General features: G+C 47.8%; 2 protein-coding genes across 2 annotated transcripts; one reads left to right on the top strand and one right to left on the bottom strand.

Annotated features, from left to right (window-relative positions):
- Window positions 1-10307: 10307 nt before the first annotated feature.
- EDB93DRAFT_1107436 (uncharacterized protein) lies at window positions 10308-11138 on the top strand (the record flags this gene model as incomplete). The annotated part of the gene is made up of 5 exons (XM_041447727.1): window positions 10308-10422; window positions 10490-10562; window positions 10614-10868; window positions 10894-10987; window positions 11049-11138. 5 exons carry the CDS (start codon window positions 10308-10310, stop codon window positions 11136-11138), a joined length of 627 nt encoding a protein of 208 aa, XP_041303368.1.
- A 3551-nt stretch (window positions 11139-14689) lies between these two features.
- On the bottom strand, window positions 14690-14842 carry EDB93DRAFT_1093003 (uncharacterized protein; the record flags this gene model as incomplete). The annotated part of the gene is made up of 1 exon (XM_041446478.1): window positions 14690-14842. A coding segment is annotated over one exon (153 nt), but the record flags the coding sequence as incomplete, so codon positions are not given.
- Between the last annotated feature and the right edge of the window lie 9177 nt (window positions 14843-24019).

Raw genomic sequence — 24019 nt, 5'->3', positions numbered from 1 at the left:
GGTGCCAGACGCACCCTATCGACTATGCTGGGACGACCCTGGCAACGCCTCGTCCGTCTGTCAAAAGAGGAGGACACTGACGGCGTATATGTATCCATACGCGACCCTACAGACCCTGCTAACATTCAACGGGTCTCAACCACACCTCGTCTCTCGCCGCATCCTTCCCTTGCATTAACAGCCGCGGCACTCTCAACCACTCCTCTCCCGCTTCTTCCAAATTTATCCGCCATGTACATTTTCCCCCCGTATTCGACCAGTCCTACCAACATCTACCACACCATCAAGTCGTTTGGTGACGTCATCACCGGTTTTTCAACACAGCGTGACCGAGAGGACAAGATCGAGAGAGCTAATGACCAATACCGTACGAACCTAGGCATGAAGATCAACGCTAAACCTGGTAACGTTATTGCTGGTCTCCCAACACACCGTGGCCAAGAGAACAAAATCGAGAAAGCTAATGACCAATACTGTGCGAATCTAGGCATGAAGATCAACGCCAAACTTGGAGGCGTCAATTCACTGCCAAACCCCGAACGAGTCCTGGCTATCCCGCCAACAAATTTGACGCACATCCATCATCCCATCCTACCAGCCAGCTCTGCCAATAGATATCATGCTAATTCCCCCATTACCTCCTCAACCACCTCCTCGTATTCCCTATCTACAACTCGTTTAAATATGCCTATCCCTACTTCCCGTCTCGTTTTCTCATCCTTCGCCGAGTTCCTCCTCCAATCCCACTTCGACATTGACCCAGTCCGCCGCACTTTCGCCTATAAGAAGGTGGCAAACAAAGTGAAGCCCGTGGCAACGACCATGCCAGCACACGCGCGGATCATCCGTCGTTTCCCAGAAGACCCTCTCGCATCCTTGCCACTCCTTTCTCCCACACCCCCAGCATTCACTCCTGGCAAACGCCTCACGAAAGAACGCATGGACGACCTCGGGGTATTCTCAAACGAGTTCTTGTGGCCAGAAGAACGAAACCTCGCTGCGCAAGTCCTATCCAACAACGAGGTAGCTCTCGCATGGGACGAAACCGAGAAAGGGCGATTCCGCGACGACTACTTCCCTCCGGTCGTTATCCCTACAATCGAGCACGTCCCATGGGCACACCGTCAACCACCCATTCCCCCTGGCATCAAGGAGGAGGTCGTCAAGCTCATCAAGTCGAAGATAGCGTCCGGCGTCTATGAACCTTCGAATTCGTCATACCAATCACGCTGGTTTTGTGTGGCGAAAAAGAACGGCTCCGTTCGCATAGTGCATGACCTCCAACAGCTTAACTCCGTCACCGTCAAGGATGCAGCATCAATGCCTTACGTAGAGCTTTTCGCAGAACAATGCGCAGGTCGCGCGATATATTCAATGATGGACTTATTCGTGGGATTCGACCACCGAGCTCTCGCCGAAGAATCTCGTGATATCACTACCTTCCAAACTCCCCTCGGGACTTATCAGTCTCACTGTCCTTCCCCAAGGATGGACCGACTCCCCGGCAGTATTTCAGAATGACGTGGCATTTATCCTCCAAGCTGAGCTTGATGTCGCACCCAACTTCCAGGACGACGTGAACGTCCTCGGACCGCACACTCGTTACGAGACCTCTGACGGATCGTTTGAACTCATTCCCGAAAACGCGGAGATTAGGAAGTTTGTATGGGAACACTGTGTAGACATTAACAGGGTACTACATCGCCTCAAGCATGCTGGAGCTACCGTCTCAGCGAAGAAGCTCTTCCTGTGCGTCCCTGAAGTCCTTGTTGTCGGCCAACTTTGCAACTACGAAGGGCGTATACCCGACAAGACCAAGGTCTCCAAGATCTACAACTGGCCACCTTGCTCAACTCGCACGGAAGTTCGCAGCTTTCTCGGCACCGCAGGTACCGTCCGCAACTGGATAAAAGACTATGCCCGGATTGCGAGACCCCTCACGAACCTTACGCGTCTCGACACTCCATTCGTGTGGGACGCGTCAACCCAACATGCCATGGACACACTCAAGGACGCAATCATCTGTTCCCCCGCTATTCGCCCAATCGACTACTCTTCGTCACTTGAAGTCATTCTCGCCGTAGATTCATCTCACATTGCGTGCGGATGGATACTGTTCCAACTTGACTCGGAAGGTCGTCGTCGTCCCTCAAGGTTCGGATCCATCACCTGGAATGAACGGGAATCCCGTTATTCTCAGGCCAAGATTGAGTTGTATGGCCTTTTCCGGGCCTTGCGTGCAGCAAAGGTATGGCTTATAGGCCTTCAAACCTTCTCAGTTGAAGTGGAACGCCAAATACATACGCGGAATGCTTAATAATCCTGACATTCAACCTAACGCCGCCGTTAACCGCTGGATCGCGGGAATCTCACTCTTTGACTTCACCCTCTGCCACGTCCCTGGAAACAAGCATGTCGCAGCAGATGGTCTATCTCGACGACCTCCTGCACCAGAAGACGAGAAAGACGAAGACGAGACAGCAGAAGAGGCGGATGAGTGGGTAGATGAGATACTAGGATGTGGAGTGTGGGAAGCGAGAAAGATCGATGAAGAATGGCCCATCACAACAACCTCGAACGCTTTAGTACCCAGCTCTACTCCTCCCGCACTTAACGAAATCCCCGCCACTGAAAGATCCCTGAGCTTTGACAACGACCTTCACACGATCCTAACTTATCTCAAAACACTGTCATTTCCGTCTCCCACAACCCCCAAAGATCAGTTACGTCTCATCAAGCGTGCACGACAATTCTTCGTTCAAGGACAGCGCTTATGGCGGAAGGAGCAAACAGGACGCAATCAGCTCGTTATATTCACGCCAAACCGATATCGCATTCTCTGCCAAACACACGACGAACTCGGGCACAAAGGATTCTATTCAACCCGTCGAACCATCGCCGACCGCTTTTGGTGGCCCTCACTTGACGCTGATCTCGCTTGGTACTTGAGAACTTGCCATCAGTGCCAAATTCAATCAAACGAGAAGGTTGTACTCCCTCCAACTGTTTCGATCCCGGCTCCTCTCTTCCGAAAAGCCTTCACCGACTCCATGCACATGCCAGCATCCCACGGATACTCTTACATCGTACAAGCACGATGCTCCTTAACGAACTGGCCAGAGTTCAGGATGTTGAGAAAGGAGACGGGACGCACCTTGGGTGCTTTCATTTTTGAGGAGATTTTGTGCAGATGGGGAGGACTCGAGGAAATAGTAACTGATAACGGGACGCCTTTCATTGCAGCACTCGATTGGCTCGCGCAGAAGTATCACATCCGCCATATTCGCATTTCAGCCTATAACTCGAAGGCAAACGGAGTCGTCGAAAGGTCACATCGCACCATTCGCGACTCACTCGTTAAAGCTTGTAAAGGCGACATTTCGGACTGGCCCATCTTAACTCATCACGTCTTTTGGGCTGACCGAGTTACCACTCGAAAGTCTACAGGTCATACCCCATTTTTCATGGCACATGGCATTGAGCCTCTCCTTCCCTTCGACATCACAGAGGCAACTTTTCTTCTCCCTAACATTGCGTCCCAACTTTCCTCCGATGACCTATTAGCCATACGCGCTCGACAACTGGCCAAACGAGATGACGAATTAGCGGAAATTCATAGCCGAGTACTCAAGAGTCGTTTCTCGTCAATTCGCAACTTCGAGAGCCGCTTCGCCAACACCATTCACGATTACGCGTTCAAAACCGGCGATCTCGTGTTGGTCTTGAATAAGAAAATTGAACCAGCGTCCAACGCTAAGTGCAAACCACGCTACTTTGGACCTATGATAGTTGTTTCGCGATCTCAAGGAGGCTCTTACCGTCTCGCAGAAGTTGATGGTGCCGTTTCAAGACTCAAGTTCGCAGCCTTTCGCCTCATCCCTTATCACCCTCGATCTTCAACTTCCCTCGACGTTACTCAATATATCGAGATCAAGCATCTTTCGGGCACCGTCGAAGAACTATGATCTAGCTGCGTTGTCTCATGTTTTATTACTCTCGTTTTATCAGTTCCCTTCTATCTTACTACACGCTACATCTTTTTTAGTTATATTGTTAGAGGATCGACCGAGGACGGTCGATATTCGAAGTAGGGAGGGGATGTAAGGATCACATATCCTTTGTGCCCCGACCAGCGCTTCAAAACCAAGCGTTCGGACGAAAGTCCAAACCAACCACGTGACTCACGGATGCGAACAAGCGTCACATTCGCATCCGAGTTACGAGGTTACATCCTTCGTCTCTTACTATCATTATCTCACTGTCGTCGACAACCAGCTCGCTCTCCCGCCTTCCTTACACGATACCCAGACATCTATAAACCTTCTTTCGTCACTATTCTCATAATCCCTCCCTTGACACACCGAAAACAGCCAAAACCAATACGAAATTCTCGTCATTCAGGTGCTCAACGTACTACACCATTACCACCAACCATTCAAAAACTTCTCGTACTCCATTTTATTATCGATGTTTCACCCTGTTAGGCTCAACGCCACCACTCTCCGTCTCACCAAATCATTCTTTTCGTTACAGCAAGGACCCTTACCCTATTTTCACAACTTAAATACACGCATGTACGCTCATTATGATCAGTCTTTGCTCCCCCGCTAGATTCACGCGCGCATTCCGTCCGAAACGTCCTCTCGTCAGAAGCCTCAGCACTCTCATTAGAAAAGTCTTTCATTATATTCGATCCCTTCTACTATCGGTTACTTCGACGATCCCCGTCGAACTCGCAGATAGCCTTACAGTGGAGCTCCAGAATACGCTTCCGGAGGTCAGGGGGAACGTAGGCTCGGTCCTTGAAATAAAGGATGCCTTCATCCATGCGCCAGTCTGACAAGGCAGACTTCATAGGGGGGGCGCAGAGACCGTTCAGGGCGTCAGCTGCTGTCTTTATAGTGAGATCAGCAGGGTTATCATTCGCTGCTTTGAACTTTGACGCTAGAGCAGTGTCAATGAGTTTAACAAAGAGCGAATCTGGGAGGAGGACAACGTCCTCGTTATCTCGATCCGAATTGTCATGATCCGGTCGTCGGGAGAGAGCATCGGGTGCAGCAAGCTTGCTGCCCGGGACATGGTGGAATTGAAGATCGTACTCGCAGAGAGTGAGCTGCCAGCGGGCTTGCCGGCGTGTCAGTGTCTGCGAGGATCGGAAATACAGGAGGTTCTTGTGGTCAGTGAAGACGATCACCGGATGGGGATTGCCTTCAAGGAAGTGTCTCCATGCCTTCAGGGCACGGATAACCTGCAAGAAGCTCTCGGTCATAGATCTGATAATTCCGTTCCGCAGCGTTAAGGGACTGCGAAAGATATCCACATGGGTGGTAGGACCCATTGTCGTCGGTTTGTAGGAGGACTGCTCCTGTCGCAAATAGCGATGCGTCTGTGGCCAGTGCGAACTGGCGAGAGGGGTCGGGGTTCCGGAGTACAGGTTCGGTGGTAAAACATTGCTTTAGCTTCAGGAATGAAGCTTCGCAATCTGTGGACCAGGAAAACACGGTGTCTTTCTTTGTGAGGTCGAGGAGGGGGCGAGCGAGGTCGGAATAATGGGAGATGAAGTGACGGTAGAAATTGCAGAATCCTAGGAAGGATCTGACTTCTTTCACCGTCGATGGAGTCTGCCATTCGCTGATCCCCTTGAGTTTTGCCGGGTCCATGGCAACCTGTCCGGGTCAGGATGATCATCCCAAGGTACTCTACCTCTTGGGAGTCGAAGGTGCACTTTTCGGGTTTGAGGAAGAGTTGCTCCTGACGGAGCTTCTCTAAAACCCTACGGGTGCGCATCTGGTGTTCTGCAAGGTCAGAGGAGAATATTAGGATGTCGTCCATATAGACGATGAGCCATCCTTCATCTATCTCCTTGCTGAACGTCTGGTTCATGTAGGCCTGGAACGTCGCTGGCGAGTTACAGAGCCCAAAGAACATCACTTTTGGCTCAAAGAGCCCAAAAGTTGTCGAGAAGGCTGCCTTCCATCTGTCGTCGGGGTGGATCAAAATATTGTTGTATCCTGAACGGACATCCACTTTGGTGAAGTATTTCGCGTCTTTGAGTTTGGCGATGAGAGGCGGAATGAGTGGAAGTGGATATGCGTTCTTGATAGTCCATTCGTTGATGTATCGGTAGTCCTGACAGGGGACGAAGGGAGCCGTCCTTCTTTCCTACAAAGAAGAAGCCAGAGGCTTGAGGCGACTTCGATGGTTGGATAAAATCTTTCTGGATATGTTCATCCAGAAACGCTTTAACCGCTTCAGTCTCTTTTGGAGAGAGAGGGTAAGCTCGGGAAGATTTTGGAATAAAACCTTCCTTCGTTTCGATCCGGTGGTCTACACCTGGTCTCGATGGGGGGAGCTTGTTAAGCCCATCCTTCGCGAATATATCTGCGAAGTCGTGAAGGTATTCGGGGACGAGCTCTTCGAATGGTTTCTTCTTCGTTTCTTGAGCTTTGTCCTTGGCGAATTCCTGCGCCTTGTTACTGGTTTTCGTGTACTCCTCCTTTGCCGTAGCAAGGATCCAAATGTTGCGAAGGGGAGTCTTCTTTGTCTTCGTGGTCTCCGTCTTGGAGGTTCCATCCCTAGTTAGGGGAGTGTCGAAGGTGAGGTTCTCGATCAATCTGACCGAAGAACCATCGGCCGAGTATTCTATAAGAATCTCGTCATCAGTCAAGGGATAAGTCGCAACTTCCTTGACTTCGGGTAGGGGGTCGATCTTCCCTACCCAGACGTCTTCCATGACGTCGGTTTCTTGGGGCATTTCGAAATGCTTTTCTTCGGCGGGTACCTCCTTGGCAGGTTTTGCCTTCTTCGTCTTCTTTTTCTTCTTCTTGCGTCGAATTTCCTCGAGCACGTGTTCCGTACCCAGGGGGAGTGACTTGAGAGGTTTGAAAGGTGCCTCTTCCTCGTCCTCGATCATTGGTCGGAGACCTTCGAATTGATAGGGGGTTACCCCGTTCCTTTTTCGAATTTTGTTGAGTAGATTCTCAACGTATCTGGATCTGGTTGTGGGGAGCATTGTGATTTCGTTGCGTCCCCAATCGATATCCGGTTTCATGGCGGATAGCCAGGGTTTCCCTAGCAAGATATTGTCTCGTTCGGAAAGTCTAGTGACGTTAAACTTTCCCCACATAGTTCGTCCGTCGAGTCGGACGAAGAGTATGCAGTATCGGGTGACCTTCCCAGCAGTGGATTGACTTCCATCTACTGTGGTGATGCGGAAGGGTTTCTTCAGGAGGTGGGTTCGAATATTGTGCTTCTTTACGAAGGTGTCACAAATAAATGTTCCCCCAGCCCCTGAGTCGATGATGGCTGTTGTTGCAACGGTTTTCGTACTCGTGGAAGAGAAAAGTGTCACCGGGACACGGAATTCATTTTCTTTTCCTACAGTATGAGTACACAGGATATCTAAGGAGGGGACGCACGTTGCTTTTGCGGTCCTCCGCTCTAAAAATCCTCTTCTCCTTGGAGCCTGTTGGTCTCCATGTCGTCTTCGGAGGTTTTGTCATCACGCTGGTCTCTACCAGTCGTTACCGGAGTCTTTCCTTTGGTATCTTTCTTCTCTCCACGTCGTATCTTCGGGTGGAATCTGGGATCGTTGGCTCTGTGGCCATGCTCTTTGCATGAGAAGCAAAGGCCCTTCTTGTAGCATTTGTCTTTCTCTGCCTGAGAGAGGGTGCGGTCTACGTCCATAGCGTTAGGGTCTCTGGACGATGAGACATTAGGCTTGGGGTAGTACTTGGAACCGCGAGGGGCGTATCGGGTGTGTTGGTTGCGGGAGTTGGCAGAGACGGCCTTGCTCCTGCGGTAGTTAGCGTCGAGCTGTACCGCAGAAGTGTACCACTTTTCGATGGTGTCAGGAAGTGTCTCCTTCCTGTAGATTGCTTCGCGAAGGCTTGGGTTCAGGCCTTTCTCAAAGAAGTGTGAGAGTGTCACGCCTTCCTTGATATTGGCGATGGTAGCCAACGTTTTGAACTTCGAGATGTAGTCCATAACGTTGTTTCCCATTCTGAGTTCGGCGATTTCAGTGAGGGCATTCACCTGCTTATCAACGGGTTGAAAAGCAAGGTTGAATCCTTTCTCGAATTCTGCGAACGTTCCGAATTTCGGAGGGTTGGTGCTGAAAGCTTCGCGAGAGAAGTTATCAGCCCATGCTTTAGCGCTGTTCTTTGTCATTAATGACAGGGCGACGGACACCATGATCTGTTCGCTGCAATAGACGGTGGGGTTGATGAGGAAGTACGTCTTTAAGCTGTAGAGCCATCGTTGCGCGTCATCGGTGTTCCCATCGTAGTCTGTTGGTGACCCTGCTTTGAGTTCAGGGGCACGAACTACGACGGCAGTGGAGGAGGAGGATGGGTTAGACATTCTTGTCTTCGGATTGGCGCTAGTGTTTCGGGGAGGTACTTCGTCCGGAAAGTCCTCTTCAGAAGTTGGAGTGTTTCCTAGATCTTCTTCGTCGTTCAGTCCCTCGTCTGAGTGGTACTGCTCTGTCGGTGAGGTGGGAGAGCTAAACTGTCCGCCTACCTCTTCTTCGTCAGGATCTTCCTGATTCGGGTCACGCTCCCAAGAGAACTTGCATGTCCAGGGAGTGGTCGTCTTGTATCTGTTTCTGTCCTCGATAGGTGTCGAGGGCTAGAAGGTAACTTGAATCTTTTGTTACGACTTGGATGGTATCTGTTGGCGACGCTCAAACAGAGCTTGTGTCGTCAACGGTCTGTGGACGTCCTTGGGCTAGCCCAAGGTTAGGGGTCGTACTTGGCGTGTCTTCGGCAAGTACGATTTAACGCCTATGTCCAAATCGGGTAGCTTATGTCACGCGGGTGCGAGACGATAAGCTATATCGGCCTAGGCTTACAACACCCGAAGGTTAATCGTAAGGATCGTCGTTAATTAGAAGGACAGAAGTCCGACTAGTTAACAGGGGCTTTGCTCGTCGACGAAGTCGATGAGTAAAGATCGAGACTATAGGCTTATCCGCGAAGAGCAGATAAGAAGATAGAATATAGACTGCTGGCGAGGCAGAAGGATCACTCTGGTGAGAGTAGGAGGTCAAGAACCAAGTAGATTCAAGTTAGGGAATATGGTACATGGTAGCGAGTTTATATAGAGGACAGGAAACATATTAGTGGATGATAACTCGTACTACCGGGAGAGGCAATCGGTAAAGGGTAAGACCATAACAGGAAGGCACGTTCGGTCTGGGTAGAACGTGCTAGATAAGAAAGTGAGTCAAAGATCGAAATAAGAAGTGAAACGCGCAGGGGCACGATCGTGCAACTGCGGATCTAAGTATAAGTCGCATGTGCGACTGCGCACCGAGTCAGAGATCATAAAAGGGAACAGGGTAAAGGGGATGTGTCATGCATCATATCATAGGTTACCGTCCGGACGGTAAGGGCAAGGGGACTGTCCGCAGGATCAGTCAGGTGGTGAAACGGAGCATGGATATGCTTCGTCAGCGAAAGGATCTGGCCAAATGTACTGGCTTTGCTGAAGCGACAAGTAGAGGGCGAAAGGGAATGTGAGGATGACGAGGATGACAAGGGTAAGGTCGGGGTAAGGGTATGATGCGAGGGCTGATACGAGGAGGATCAGGAGAAAAATAGTAGGGGCCCAAGTGTCTAGATGTTCTTGTAACAGTCAGAAAGTAGACAAGATATTGGAAGTAAACCTTTCTAATGTTCGTCCGAAGTACCGAGATACTTGTCTGATGCGACTGAAGGTCGTCCAAAGCTGCAAAAGTGTTGTCTGAAGTAGTGCGATGCCTTCCGAGGCTTGCGAGAGCTGTCCAAAGGTCAATATATGTTGGTGTGTCGATGTGTCAAATAATATAAGACTTTGTGAGGGGTCCGAAGTCCGGAACAATGCTAATCTATCGGAACTCAAGAATAAACGAGGTGCAGAATTGGCAGTGGTCTAGCCAAACAATCATTCTGAATGAACAAAGATCGATTGTGCAGTTATGAATATACCGAGGTGACTCTACTAATTATGACTCGAAGTACGGGAAGTGAAGTGAAGTATCAGTAGCCAGCGAGCGAGATTATATCCTACTTCTGTGAGAGACTGGAATCCATAGGTGAAACTAGTAGCGAGATAAGCAAGTCTGAACCTATGTAATAAGCCACAAGGCAAGCAGCAATGCAAGTATACATGTAATAAGCTGTGATGTGTACTGTTTATATGTATTCCAAGGCTCCCGACAGGATGCCAATGGGATTTATCCGTGTAGCACTAAGACATAGTCAACATATAGATAGAATAAAGGAAAACGCACCAGCAAAGTCAAAAGGACGAGGATAGGACATGGTATGGTAACTCACAAGGTTCGGACAGGCCTCGGAATGCAAGAACTGCCTGTGGAAGGTTCGGACAAGTGCGCGCGGCCTTCAAAAGGTCAAGGGAGGTCGAGGAATGGTATGGGATGTAAGTGTTAGATTGACTGGTTCCGAGCCCAGCGCCGCGACCATTGTTACAACATCAAACAAAACAGCTAAGATTGGAGGTGCACCATTTTTTTTTACCAAAGACACAATGTCAGGGCAGCACATATGTGCACCCTGTGTGTAAGTATTATCTTTGGGTCTTTTTATTTTTCTCTTTCTCACGTTTGCCAGGGACATACAGAAAGAAGATTCATCACACAATATTGCCAAATACAGCTCATCGACTACCACGGGCACTCTTCGCGGTCATCTGTGCAAAATTCACTTGCGTGTTTATATAACTGCACTTGAGCAACACAATCTAAAAGTTGAGGCAAAAGAAGTTCGAGATCTTCTTGATATAGGGTGGACTCTTGCACAGATAGGTCAAGAGCTTGACCAGAACCCAGATAAGCTTCTTGAGTTGTTCAGTTCCCCCCCCTGGTGGTAAGCATCTTGGTTTGCAACCCAGGACAGGGGTGTCGGCACTTGCAGATGAGATACTGGATTATACCATTGAGGAGATGCATAGGCAAGTCGTCAAATTCATTGTGGTCGATGACCAGGTGGGTACTTATTTACTCTATATGACAGTTATTAATTGTCTTTAGGTGATGAATGTAATAGAATGCCCTGAGTTCTGTTGCTTACTTCTACTTCTGCGGAAAGATCTACGGGAGTGCAACATTCCTCATCAGACGAAGCTACATGAGTTAATAGTCAAAACATGGTATCAATATTTCGATGTTTTAAAGCAAGATCTTGCCGTAAGTGTACAACTGTTTTGATCTTGCAAGTTATCTTACGTTCTTCTAGAAAGCAGAAGGAAAGATATCATTGACTTCTGACCTCTGGTCAGATGCGAACCGACATCCATTCATTGCATTGACGGCTCACTGGATTGCCCAACATGGATCAAAGCTCATTCTCAAGGCTGGCCTTCTAGCTTTTAGCCATGTTCCTGGTTCTCATGATGGGGTGTCGCTCGCTGTAGTCATATTAGGACTCCTGGATCGTGCAGAAGTGACAGACAAGGTTAGTGATTGACCCACCATGTAACATATTCTGACTTAGTCTAGATCGGTCATTTTACTTTAGATAATGCATCAAATAACCAGACTGCCATGGTCAAGCTTTCTTGTCTCCTGTCGGCATGTGGCATCGAGTTTGATCCCATTGATTGCAAAATCCCGTGTTTCCCACATATAATCAACATATGCATTCAGCACGTCATCGCTTCTTACCATTCCATGGATCTTGCAACAGTGCCTACCGAGTGGCTAGCTTGTGGTACCACCATCAAAAATGAGGGGTATTTGGAAGCTCTGAAACTCAAACCTGTCAAGTGGGGTAAGAATCATGTGCGTGTGATCTGCGCATCGGGCCAGTGACGCGAAGCCTTCCGGAATGCTATCTCAATTGGCAACCAGGGGAATTTATTTCCAGGAGGAAAACTTCCAGTCCTTGAGCTTCTATGTGATGAGCCTACTTGATGGGATTTGACGTATGTTATGCTCAATCATCTCCAAACGCTTCGCCCAGTAAGACTTTGTCTCACATAACATTCATTGCAAACTTACAGTGCCCCAGGCTATTGATTGCTACCTTGCAACTCAAACTAGCTTATCCGAACATGGGTTGAGTCCAATGGAGTGGATGGTCTTGCAAGACCTTGAAGTAATTTTAGAGGTCAGTGACTCAGTGTTGATATCGCTCAAGCCCACGATGTGTTTTAATCTATGTCAGGCACCCCATGCTTGCCAACAATCAATGTTCAGTGAAAGTACACCTATGTTGAGTGGTGCAGTCTCTGCCTTAGAACATCTGATGGAGCAGTGGGAAGGGGTGGCCAGGATCACCATGCACTGTGCGCCCATGATTAATATAGGCCTAGCCTGGGCAGAGAAGTATGGTCACAAGATGAGTCAGACAAATGCATATGCCATTGCGATGTGTGAGTTCAGTTTTGATACAATTTCATCTCTCATGATCTTTTTGTATAGTCATTGACCCTAGCTTGCATTTATCATGGATTGATGGTCACTGGGGTGAAGAACGTGCTCGTACTGCCAGGGACTCTATCAAGTGACAGGTACATCTACCTTGACTTGAATGGTGCATATTTAACCTAATGTGTTCTACAGCTGCAAGAGAAGATAGAAAGCTCTATTCAACATCCAGCAGTAGAATTGCCTGCTCATCGACCACATACTGCAACCTTAGGTGCACAAATTTATGGTATACCTAACATTGACTTGCTGCCGTGTCACCATCTTGGTGTTCAAACAGTTGACGAGGAATTTAATGCATATAGTACATCCCATGTCAACCCTCAAGGAACTGACCCACTCGCATTTTGGAATGTGCATTTTTTTGTTGAGTCATTCACTGACATTCATTATTGATCACATCTCAACCAGAGCTCAAAAACCCTCTTTCTGACCATCTACAACCTTGCAATGGATTATCTCCCAATCCAGGTGTCCGCTGTTCCCTGTGAATGCATTTTTTCATCAAGCAGCGAGACGTGTACCAAAAAGCGTAATTGCCTCAACCCTGCTATGGTAGAGATCCTCCAGATGCTTAAATTTTTGCTGGAGAAAGAACGACTCAACTTTATGAAAGGATGGTCAGCATCAGAGTGGGAAATGGAGTATTATACTCAAATACAGTGCATGCTGGAGTCAGATGACTCGCGCCAGCATGCATCTTTATCATCTGCTAGAAGTACCGGCAGCAGTTGTGATTCCGAGCATGATGCTCTTCTCAAAGCCATGGCAGCAGATGAATGTGACGATATTCCTGATGTTCCTACTCTCTATCACTGACATTTTTCCTACCTCCTTCGCAATCTCACCACCATCACATCATGTACCACTATCTAGTTTTGACTTACGCTATATTTGTCATTATATTGATTTCAATTGTTGATTCCTTTCTCCCCAGGTTTCCTAATCCTCACGACTTATGACCAAACAGTGGCAGAGAATTTATATCATCACACTAACAATATTTCTCTGCAAACGTGCAGAGATGCCGGCAAAGTCAATGTTCCATAGAGTCTGCCTATCGCAGACAAGGGACAACCCTTCAAAGATACTGGTGCATACATCGGTTTTGACTGGGATCTCCCCCACAAAACAGTAGTCCTCCTTGAGTGTAAGTGCCTCAAATATATTGCTCGTCTATCTCATTTTCTCACTCTATTCCTAGACTCACAAGTGCCGAAGCGAGAGATCAAACACATAGCAGGCTTTCTCAATCACTCAGCCTTCATCTACCCACATGGCCGTTAATATCTCACCAATATCTACTCAGACATTGCCGTGTATGGCACCAACAAATTCACTCTTAGATATCTCGGCCATTCCACATGGTCATAAAATGTCGGGTATGTACTTTGAGTGAGTGTTTTTTTGTTTTCTGTGTACAATCGCTCCCATCCCGGTCCACACAATCACAAACCATCAGGTATGTATTTTGAGTGAGCGTTTTTTTTTTCATTTTCTGTGTATGATCGTTCCCATCCCGGTCTACACAATCACAAACTATCAGGTATGTACTTCGAGCGAGTGTTTTTTTATTCCATTTTCTGCTTACAATCACTTCCATCCCCAGTCTGCACGATCACAAAACATCAGGTATGTACTTTGACCGAGTGTTTTTTTTTTTTTTTTTTTTCATTTTCTGCACTTCAGTCACCCCCCTTAAAGTACCTCTTAGGTACATATATTCTGGCTTACAATCCTGCCTAAGAGGCATGATCTTATACGGTATTCCCATGCAATGCAGGTTGTATCCCGGGCCAATTCAATACTTTCCCCACGAAGCCTGGGCCTGCTGGGCCAATGTATTTGATCTGTCCCATGACCCATCTGGGTTATCCTAAATCCTTTATTATATAAATACACAGGGGGTGTCAGGGGTCATTTCTCATGAAAAATTACCCACACATTTAGACACTTAGAGTATAATGTTTGTCTTCATACAATCCTTGACCTACAAATGGAGGAGGTGAAAAGAAATTTGTGGTAGGTTGTGGGGTTGTCTTTGAAGATGAGGGAAGAATGTAAGTCGGGTAAGGTCCTTGACTTACAAAATTCAAAGTGGCTGGAGGAGACAGGAAGAAATTGGTGGTAGGAGGGGGGGTTGTCTTTGAAGATGAGGGAAGAATATAAGTCGGGTAAGGTCTCATTTGTGGTAGGAGGGGGGGTTGTCTTTGAAGATGAGGGAAGAATGTAAGTCGGGTAAGGTCCTTGACCATGCCCTCACTCCAGATACTGACATATTTTGCACTCCATCTGGTTAATTTTGCGCAATTGGAACATGCCCTGCACCACAATACTCCAGGTTTTATTGGAGTAAGTGTCATCACATATTACTTCGGATGTGAGTATGAAAGCAGAAACAAAAAGACAGTGATTAGTCAATGCGGGATAGCCCACCACTGGTTTATATGGTGACTGGGCCAGCCCGGCACTCTCCTACGTATGATGCGGGATAGCCCACCGCTGGTTTATAAGGTGACTGGGCCAGCCCAGCACTCTCCTACGTATGATGCGGGATAGCCCACCGCTGGTTTATATGGTGACTGGGCCAGCCCGGCACTCTCCTACCCATGATATGAGATAGCTCATGTCTGGGATGCCCCACCAATTTTGAATTTTAAGATGGGATAGCCCATGATATATTTGCACTTTCAAAGTATTGTCTAATAGCAATCACTCGAGAATTTCGGATATTGTTACAAAAGACTACATATCATATGAATCCAAGTCAAGATCCATATATGCTCCAGCCAATGCAGCTTCCTCCAATTTATCTATCAATTCATCATTCTCCCGCTCCTCATCAGACTCCCAGTCATTCTCAGAATCATACACAGCAGCTGTGCCATCAAGACAGCTTGGTTGATAATACATATTAGCAGCCTCAGCAAGGTCATTCAGGGTGGGGCCCCATGAGTCAGGCAATGGCCAAGCACAAGGGATAGGATGAACTCGAGATTGCCAATGCACAACAAGACCACTCAATAAGCGAGCGTGGAGGTCGAAATGAAAGCAGAGATCTTTGTTCTCATCTTAGTATACTATCAGTGTTATGACTGGGATAGTTCTGCTGTTGCCGGTCAAGATAGACCTGTCGGGCGAACAGTTCGTCGGCCTTCCTAATACAAGGAAGGTTTCTGGTGGTTCCTACTGCACGAGCCGCGGCTTCTATGCAGGATCAGCGGCGAGTGGTTTTAGCACTTCTGCCTAGGCGGTGAGTGGTTTTAGCACTTCTACCGCAATCAAGGGTTTCAGGCTAAGACAGTGAGTGACTGTCTTAGAATCAGAGTTCAGGCTACTAAGGGTGGGGACCTTAGTAGATCAGGTTTCAAGAGGAAGACCCAGTAGATTAAGTTAAGGAATACATCTATGGTACATGGGGTTTATATAAGTAAAAATGGAGCGGAGTTGCCGCGACAAGAAAGGTAACAGAGATAGGAAAAGAGTACAACCTATCAAGATAGCAAAGATAGGTGAAACCGCCATGCGGCGCAAGATAGTATCTATGTTACAATCAGGAAAGAAGAGAAGTGCGGACAGCCCGCTTGATAAGAGAATAGCCGAGTCTAGATGAGTCTAGAGTCGGCGGCATGGTTACAAGAAAGAAAAATGAAAATAGGAGTAAATGTTATTGTAACATTACCCCGGTGTAACCGTTGAAGTCTCCGACTTCAATCCATTCTAGCGTCGTCGTAGTAGACGGGGTCTGCTTCGGCGTTATTAAAGTCACCCAGATCCGTAGAGGAGCTGGGCTGGTTCCGATAGTCTTCATCGGCCTGTTCGCATTCTTGTTCGTAGAATGCCCTCTGGTCTGCCTCCCAATTGCGGAGGGCTTCGTAGAATTCGTTGTCTGTATAGACGATCGGAAGTGGGTAGGTTCCTTTAAGGTCTTTACAATAGACCGAGAGATGTCCAGGGGCGATGGCGTGGCATATCACGCAGGAGTACTGAGGGCAGTTCTTGTGGCGGTGCCCATATTCTCCGCAGATGCGACACTTGACGTTGTCAAAACCTGGTTTCTTGACTGAGGTGTGTGGTGGTGGTGATGGGGAAGTGAGGTCAATGACCTCTCTCCCTTTTCCTCTGTCTGCTCTCATGCAACGCCTTCGAGCAATCTGATATCCAGTAGGTCTTCTTCCTCTAGAGGCAACCTGCGGTTGCGGCGTTCTGACTGGGAGTGGAGTGGGAGACGGGTCACGATTTGGTGACTGATGACGGGAGTGAGGACGAGGAGGAGAAGGCGGACGAGCAACTTCAGTCGTGGTTCTGTTGGCCACGATGTGTATAACTGATAGCATGTCAGGCTTAAGGCTGTCAGGGAGAAGCTGAAGCGCAATCGATCTGATGCGCCTCTGGGATTGGATAATTTCATGGGCTTCTTGTGCAGAAGCGAGAGGGATTCTATTTGCGGATAATTCTATCAGGCGGGTAGTTCTGATGATGTTGATAATGGCAGCGATTATTGCTGCGCTTCTCGCTGGGCGCTCGGCGAGTTTTCTCTCCAGCTCGAGTGCGTGTTGCTCAGATAGTAGTGTTGCTTCAAAGAGGGCATCTCCCTCAATACGATCAATGACGGTGAAATATAGAGAGGATGAAAGTGATATGTCGGTATCCTCTGACGATGAGGGGTCGGAGATGGAGGATGCAAGGGAGGAGTGCTCATCCAGCACGAAGCGTTCAGTTTGGGTGATGGGGACGAAGTGTTCTTGGAGTTCAGCGGAGTCAAGGGTAAGAGTGGAGGGGGTAGTAGACATGTCTTTTTATGATGAAGTTACTTGAGTTTGTTGATCCTTCAAGCAAGTTTCGTTCTCTTCTTATACGCTCTGAGGAGCGTCTGGGAATTTTCTAGGTCGGTCTCTTTGACCCATTCGTTGCTGGCAGATGAGCATCCTTTCCAGGATACTAGATAGCGACGGCGTGCCGCTGTTCCTTTGTGAGCGAGGATCGCTTCTACTTCGTACTCCTCAACCCCATTAATGATGTCAGGTGAGGGTTCAATGAAATTCGGGCCGTGGACCTCTGTCTCCCGATAGGAGGATAGTTCAGATGCATGGAACGTGGGATGGACTTTCCATTGTTCCGGGAGGTGGAGTGTGAAGGTGATGGGAGATAGCACCTTGGTAATGGTAAAGGGGCCGTGCCGCTTTGGCGCCAGCTTCTTCGAGGGTAGGTGCGTCAGCAAGTGCTCTGCTGACAACCAGACCTTATCTCCAATCTTCCATGGTTCATACTTCTTCCTATGCGTCCTTTCGGCCATTTGTTGCATAGCGATGTTGTGGCAGGACACCGCTTCTTCTCTTATTTTCTGGAGGTTGGTAACGCGGTCCTCGGCCACGGGGATGTCGGTAGGGGGAAAGGCGTAGGGGATGCCTCTAGGCTCATAGCCCATCATCAGGAAGAATGGTGACGTGTTCCGTGCATCGTGCTTTCGGTGGTTATGCACGAATTCTGCCATGGGTAGATGCTGTACCCAGGTCTCAGGGTTTGATCGGCAATAGATCCGTAGATAGGTCTCGATTTCCTGGTTCAACCTTTCTGTCTGTCCGTCGGTCTGTGGATGGTATGCAGTGGATAAGGCAACTTCATAGTCTAGTAATCTTCCGAGTTCTTTGGAGAACTTCGATGCGAACTGCGGTCCGCGATCTGAAATGAGCTTGTCGTGGAGCCCAAAGCGTAAGAAAACCTTCTTGAAAAATAGTTGCGCTACTCCTTCGGAAGTGATGTTCTTCTTGCAAGGTGAAATAATTACCCCCTTTGTAAGTCCGTGGTCTACCACGACCATCATAGAATCGTAACCACTGCTCTCAGGGAGGTCGGTGATTAAGTCAACGGAGAGTTGGGAAAAGGGGCGTACACCGGAAGAGCTAATCGGTTTCAAGGGAGGAGTAGTAGGGTGAGTGTCAGACTTCATCTGCTGACACGTGGCGCATCCTTCGACATATTTCCTAATGAAGGTGCCCATCTGGGGCCACCAATAGTCGTGTTTGACTAATTCTTCTGTCTTAAATCTGCTGGGGTGTCCGGCGGTTGGGTGATCATGGTGAAGTTGCAAGATGCGACTTCGGAGTGCAGGGGGTGCATAGGCGTGGTTCTTGTACTGCAAGATACCATTATCGAATTTCCAGTCGGATAATGCCGACTTCATGGGGGGCAAGCATAGCCCGTCAAGTGCGTCACTGGCAGTTTTGATGATGGGATCTGCCGTGGGGTCATCGGATTTCAGTGCTTCTTCTAGTTCGATGTCGATTAGTCGAACAAACATATCATCAGGTAATAGGACAACGTCCTGGTTATCGGTTTCGGTGGGGTGGTGATCAGGACGACGAGATAAAGCGTCAGGGACAGCGAGCTTGGTTCCAGCTACATGATGGAATTTGAGGTCGAATTCGTTCAGAGTAAGCTGCCAACGTGCTTGGCGATGGGTCAATTGTTGAGCGGATCTGAAGTAGAGGAGATTCATGTGATCCGTGAATACAATGAAGGGGTGTCCGTGTCCTTCGAGATAATGTCTCCATGCTGTCAAAGCATGGATGACGGCCAATAATTCTCTATCATATATCTGATAGTTTCGTTCTGCTGCATTAAGAGATGCAGAAAGGTAGGCGCAGGGGTGGTAAGCGCCGTTTTCATCGGTCTGTAGTAGTACCGCTCCGGTTGCTACTAAGGAGGCGTCTGTTGCAACAGCGAATTGCTTTGCGGGATCGGGGTTTCTTAAGACAGGTTCCGTCATGAAGCACTTTCTGAGTGCCTGGAAGCTGTTTTCTTCTATGTTAGTCCAGCAGAATGGCTGGGTCTTCTTCGTCAAGTTGTTCAGGGGTTTTGCGATATCAGAAAAGTGCGGGATGAAATGCCGATAGAAATTGCAAAATCCGAGGAAAGATCGTACATCAGTGACGGTTTTTCGGTGTCGGCCAATCTGCGATGCCCTTGAGTTTAGTGGGGTCCATTGCGATCTGTCCAGGTCCTGATGATCATCCCAAGGTAGTCGACTTCTTGTACGTCGAACAGGCATTTTTCCGCTTTCAAGAACAATTTCTCTTTTCTGAGGATATCTAGTATCCGGCGGGTTCATTCGTGGTGTTCTTTAAGGTTCTTCGAGAAGATCAAGATGTCATCCATGTAGACGATGAGCCATCCTTCATTCAGTTCCTGTTGGAACTGTTTGGTTCATATAGGCCTGGAAAGTACCGGGTGAATTGCAAAGACCAAAGAACATGACATTCGGCTCAAAGAGTCCTGAATTCAGTCGTAAATGCTGCCTTCCATCTATCTTCAGGGTGAATCCGAATGTTGTTATATCCGGATCGGACATCCATCTTGGTGAAGTACTTTGCGTCGCGAAGTTTCGCTAAGAGTGGTGGAATGAGGGGAAGGGGGATATGCATTCTTTACTGTCCATTCATTAATATACCGGTAGTCTTGACAAGGCCGTAGAGATCCTGTCTTTCTTTCCTACGAAGAAGAAGCCGCTTGACTGAGGGGATTTCGAGGGGGAGATGAATTCCTTTTTCACATGTTCGTCAATGAACGCTTTGACCGCGACCCTTTCTTTCTCAGATAGGGGGTAGAGTTTGGATGACTTTGGAATGTACCCAGGTTTGGTTTCAATTCTATGGTCAATACCTGGTCGGTGAGGTGGCATGGAGTTAAGATCCGTCTTTGGCAAAAAGGTCGGCGAAGTCGTGAAGGTAAGAAGGGACTAGTTCTTCGAAAGTCTTCTTCTTCTTCTCAATCTCAGCCTTCCATAGCTAATTCCTGAGATTTGTTGCTAGTCTTCAGGTATTCTGGAAGTGAGGGAGGTTTTGCCATTTTCTTGGTTTCAAATGCCGAGGTACCATCACGAGTCAAGGGTGTGTCCAAATCCAAATTCTCTATCAGGCGTACTGCGGTGGCGTCCTGGGAGTATTCAATGAGGAATTCATCGTCGGTGAGGGGAAAGGAGGCCAAATCTTCGACTTTTGGTGCAAAGTTATCCTTTATCCATGCGTCGTGCTTCTGGTCAAAGTTCGGGATTTCAAATCCCTCATCTTCTTCATCTGGGTCGGGGTTTAGTTGCGGGATAGGTTCATCTTCATCGGGAATTTCCTCGATGGAGGCACGGAATTCTTCCTTCTTCTGGTGGATAGGCTTAGCAGTAACTGGGACTTTCTTTGAAGTCGGGGTTTCAGGTTTTAGCGCCTTCTTGGGGGTCGCTGGTTCTTTGATAGGCACCTTCTTTGGGTGCAGAATGTTCTTGGGGGCCTTCCTGGGGTAAGGCTTCGGTTTGAAGAGCGGCTTGAAGCCTGCATCCTTCCTTTCCTGATCTATCCAGAGTTCTACTTCTCTAGATCTGGGGGTCTCATTGAGAGTGAGACTGCTTTCTGCCCAGTTGATGTCTGGGTTCATGGCTTTCAGCCAGGGGAATCCAAGGAGAATGTTGTCCTTGGTTCGAAGCTTAGTCACGTTGAATTTTCCATACATGACTCACTTGTCGATCTTGATCCCGAGTTCGACATATTCTCGGATCTTCCCGCCGCGGCAGTCACTACCGTTGGCGGTGACCATGGCAAAGGGTTTCGAAAGTTTCTTGGTCCGAATTCCGTGATAGTCGATGAATTCGGTGCTGATGAATGATCCGGCGGCGCCGGAGTCGATGACTACGGTGGTTTCGACTGGTTTCGCACGTTTAGTTGGGAGGAGAGTGGCATGGACACGTAACTCTTCTTTATTACCAACATGATGTACAGTGCGAACTGGAATGGGAGGTACTGGCGTCGACACAGGCCTCCATTCTAAAAATCCCCCTTCTTAGTCATTCTACGGGTGTCCATAGTTTCATCGTCGGAATTTTCTTCCTTATGCTTGGCCTCGCGGACCGGTTTCCTTTCCTTCGGGTGGTATTCCCTATCATTGGCTCTATGGCCAGTCTGGTGGCATATGAAGCATTTGCCTGCTCTCATATGTTCGGCCCTTTCTTTTTCTGAGAGGCGGTCAACCTCCATGGCGTCTCTGTCTCCTCGTGGTTGGTACCTTTCAGGTCCAAACCGGTTCTTCTTCTTCTGGGTCTGGTGCTGGTTTTTGGGTCTCAGCGCCAGGATCTGTTGGTAGGCGTTGTCCATTTCTCTGGCGGACTCAACCATTCCTTCGAAGTCTAACGCGACATTGCCTGCTCTGTAGATAGCATTGGCAATTCCGAATTTCAATCCGGCGGTAAAGAAGTGGACCCTTGGTCCTTCTTCCTGCAAGCCGGTCAACTGGAAGAGATGTCTAATCTCTGCAATGTATTCTTCAAGGGATCCTTCTTGTTTGAAGGCCCTGAGCTTGATCCACACTTCGGTGGCTGCTTCTCCTGTGGTGAATGCCTTGAGGAAAGCTTTCTTGAATTCTTCCCACGTTCCATACCCAACGGGTTGCTTGTTCTTGTCTAGCCTCGTGTTGTCTTGAGCTAGAGTCAGGAAGTCCTCCTTCCAGGTCAATGCTGACTTTTCATTCATGAAAGAGGTGGCGAAGATGATGCATTTCTTATCAGTGTTGTAGATTTCACTGTTAATGTCAAGGTAGGCGGCAACCGAGAGCAAAAAGCTTTTTGCGTTCTTTTCGTTGCCATCAAAGATCGGTGGTGTTCCGATTTTGATTTTGATCGGTTTATATGCGGCTGCTGCAGCGGCACTGGATGAGGCGGAGGGTCCCGACATGTTTCCAAATGCGGTGGCGAGGATGTTCACAGTTATCGAATCAATGGTGTCAAAGTACTGTTGGAAAACAGGTACTGGGTGAGGAACTTAATCTTTTGTTACGACTGGGATAGTTCTGCTGTTGCCGGTCAAGATAGACCTGTCGGGCGAACAGTTCATCGGCCTTCCTAATACAAGGAAGGTTTCTGGTGGTTCCTACTGCACGAGCCACGGCTTCTATGCAGGATCAGCGGCGAGTGGTTTTAGCACTTCTACCATAATCAAGGGTTTCAGGCTAAGACAGTGAGTGACTGTCTTAGAATCAGAGTTCAGGCTACTAAGGGTGGGGACCTTAGTAGATCAGGTTTCAAGAGGAAAACCCAGTAGATTAAGTTAAGGAATACATCTATGGTACATGGGGTTTATATAGGTAAAAATGGAGCGGAGTTGCCGCGACAAGAAAGGTAACAGAGATAGGAAAAGAGTACAACCTATCAAGATAGCAAAGATAGGTGAAACCGCCATGCGGCGCAAGATAGTATCTATGTTACAATCAGGAAAGAAGAGAAGTGCGGACAGCCTGCTTGATAAGAGAATAGCCGAGTCTAGATGAGTCTAGAGTCGGCGGCATGGTTACAAGAAAGAAAAATGAAAATAGGAGTAAATGTTATTGTAACAATCAGTGTCACGGCAGTAGAATGTTGTACAAACTTACCTGCATGAGTGCAAGCCTCCTGCAAGGCATCCCACTCAGCCATCATCCACTCCTGGAGAATGCAACGTTCTCACATGATATGAGCCCCTTCCTCATTGCACCGATCCACCTCGAGTTGAAATTTAATTGCTGTGCACATATTTTCATCTGCTAGCCAGGCAGGTGGAGCCATGTCATTGCCGTCAAGCTGAAAGATACCAGTCGGAGAGATAGAATGAGGTGCTATCGCACCGGCAGGAGCTTCGCCTCATCAAATTAAGTCAATGAGTTTATTGCAGAGGTTGTTGTAAGTTGTGACGAGCTTTTGTATAGTAGGGTTGCGCTGTTGAATTGAAGCTTCTGCATGCACATGAAGCTTGTGCTCTAGATTGAAGATAATCACGGTCATGTCAACATATCGGAATGAGCTACATACCATTTACTGTCTGATGGTATGACCATTCAAACCTCTCAATTTCAAACTTGCGCTGGCGAAGACGTTGTCCTGCATGATGTGGGAATCATGCATGGACATGAATACTAGGTGACCCTCAAAAGATAAAGTCTGTTAGCTTAGTCCTCAGACTAGTCAACCCATACCTTGGTTTCAAACCATGGTTCATATTTCCAGTTTTCCCCAAGTTTCATGATCTGAATACGTTTTGACGGAAAAAGTCTAATGTGAGATGGGAATCACATTTAGACCTAGTTGATGTGAGAAGAGAAATGGAGGTTAAGGTATAGCCTTGCCTTCGGCTTATTCACTTTGGCTAGAGAAAACCATAGAGAAAAGTACAAAGCCTATAAAAAACCTATCCAAAAAGACCGCGTTTCAATTCCTGCCAACTGTCTTATTTTTGCTACCTACTTTTCTCTAGTGTTTCTTTACTTTACTTTTTCATTAGGATGCTTTGACTCACCTGACACTTCATAAAATTGTACCCATAGGGTATGATGTCATTATGATGTCATAAGACTCCACAGATACTCCTGCAGGTATTCTGTTGAAAGATATTATGTCATCAAGCTCTAGATTATTCTACTCTACAATGACATCATTCATGATGTCATTTCCTTCTAGAATATTCTGCTCCACAATGACTCACTCTGACTCACTCATGGAAGGTTCTGGAATCTTTTGCTCCACAATGATGTCACTCTTGATGTCATTATGATGTCATTACTCCACATTCCAGAATGTTC

This window comes from Suillus bovinus (genome assembly GCF_016758785.1).
Source record: "Suillus bovinus strain UH-Sbo-P2 chromosome Unknown EDB93scaffold_77, whole genome shotgun sequence".
Classification (NCBI taxonomy): domain Eukaryota; kingdom Fungi; phylum Basidiomycota; class Agaricomycetes; order Boletales; family Suillaceae; genus Suillus; species Suillus bovinus.
This window is presented reverse-complemented; position numbering and strand designations above follow the sequence as displayed.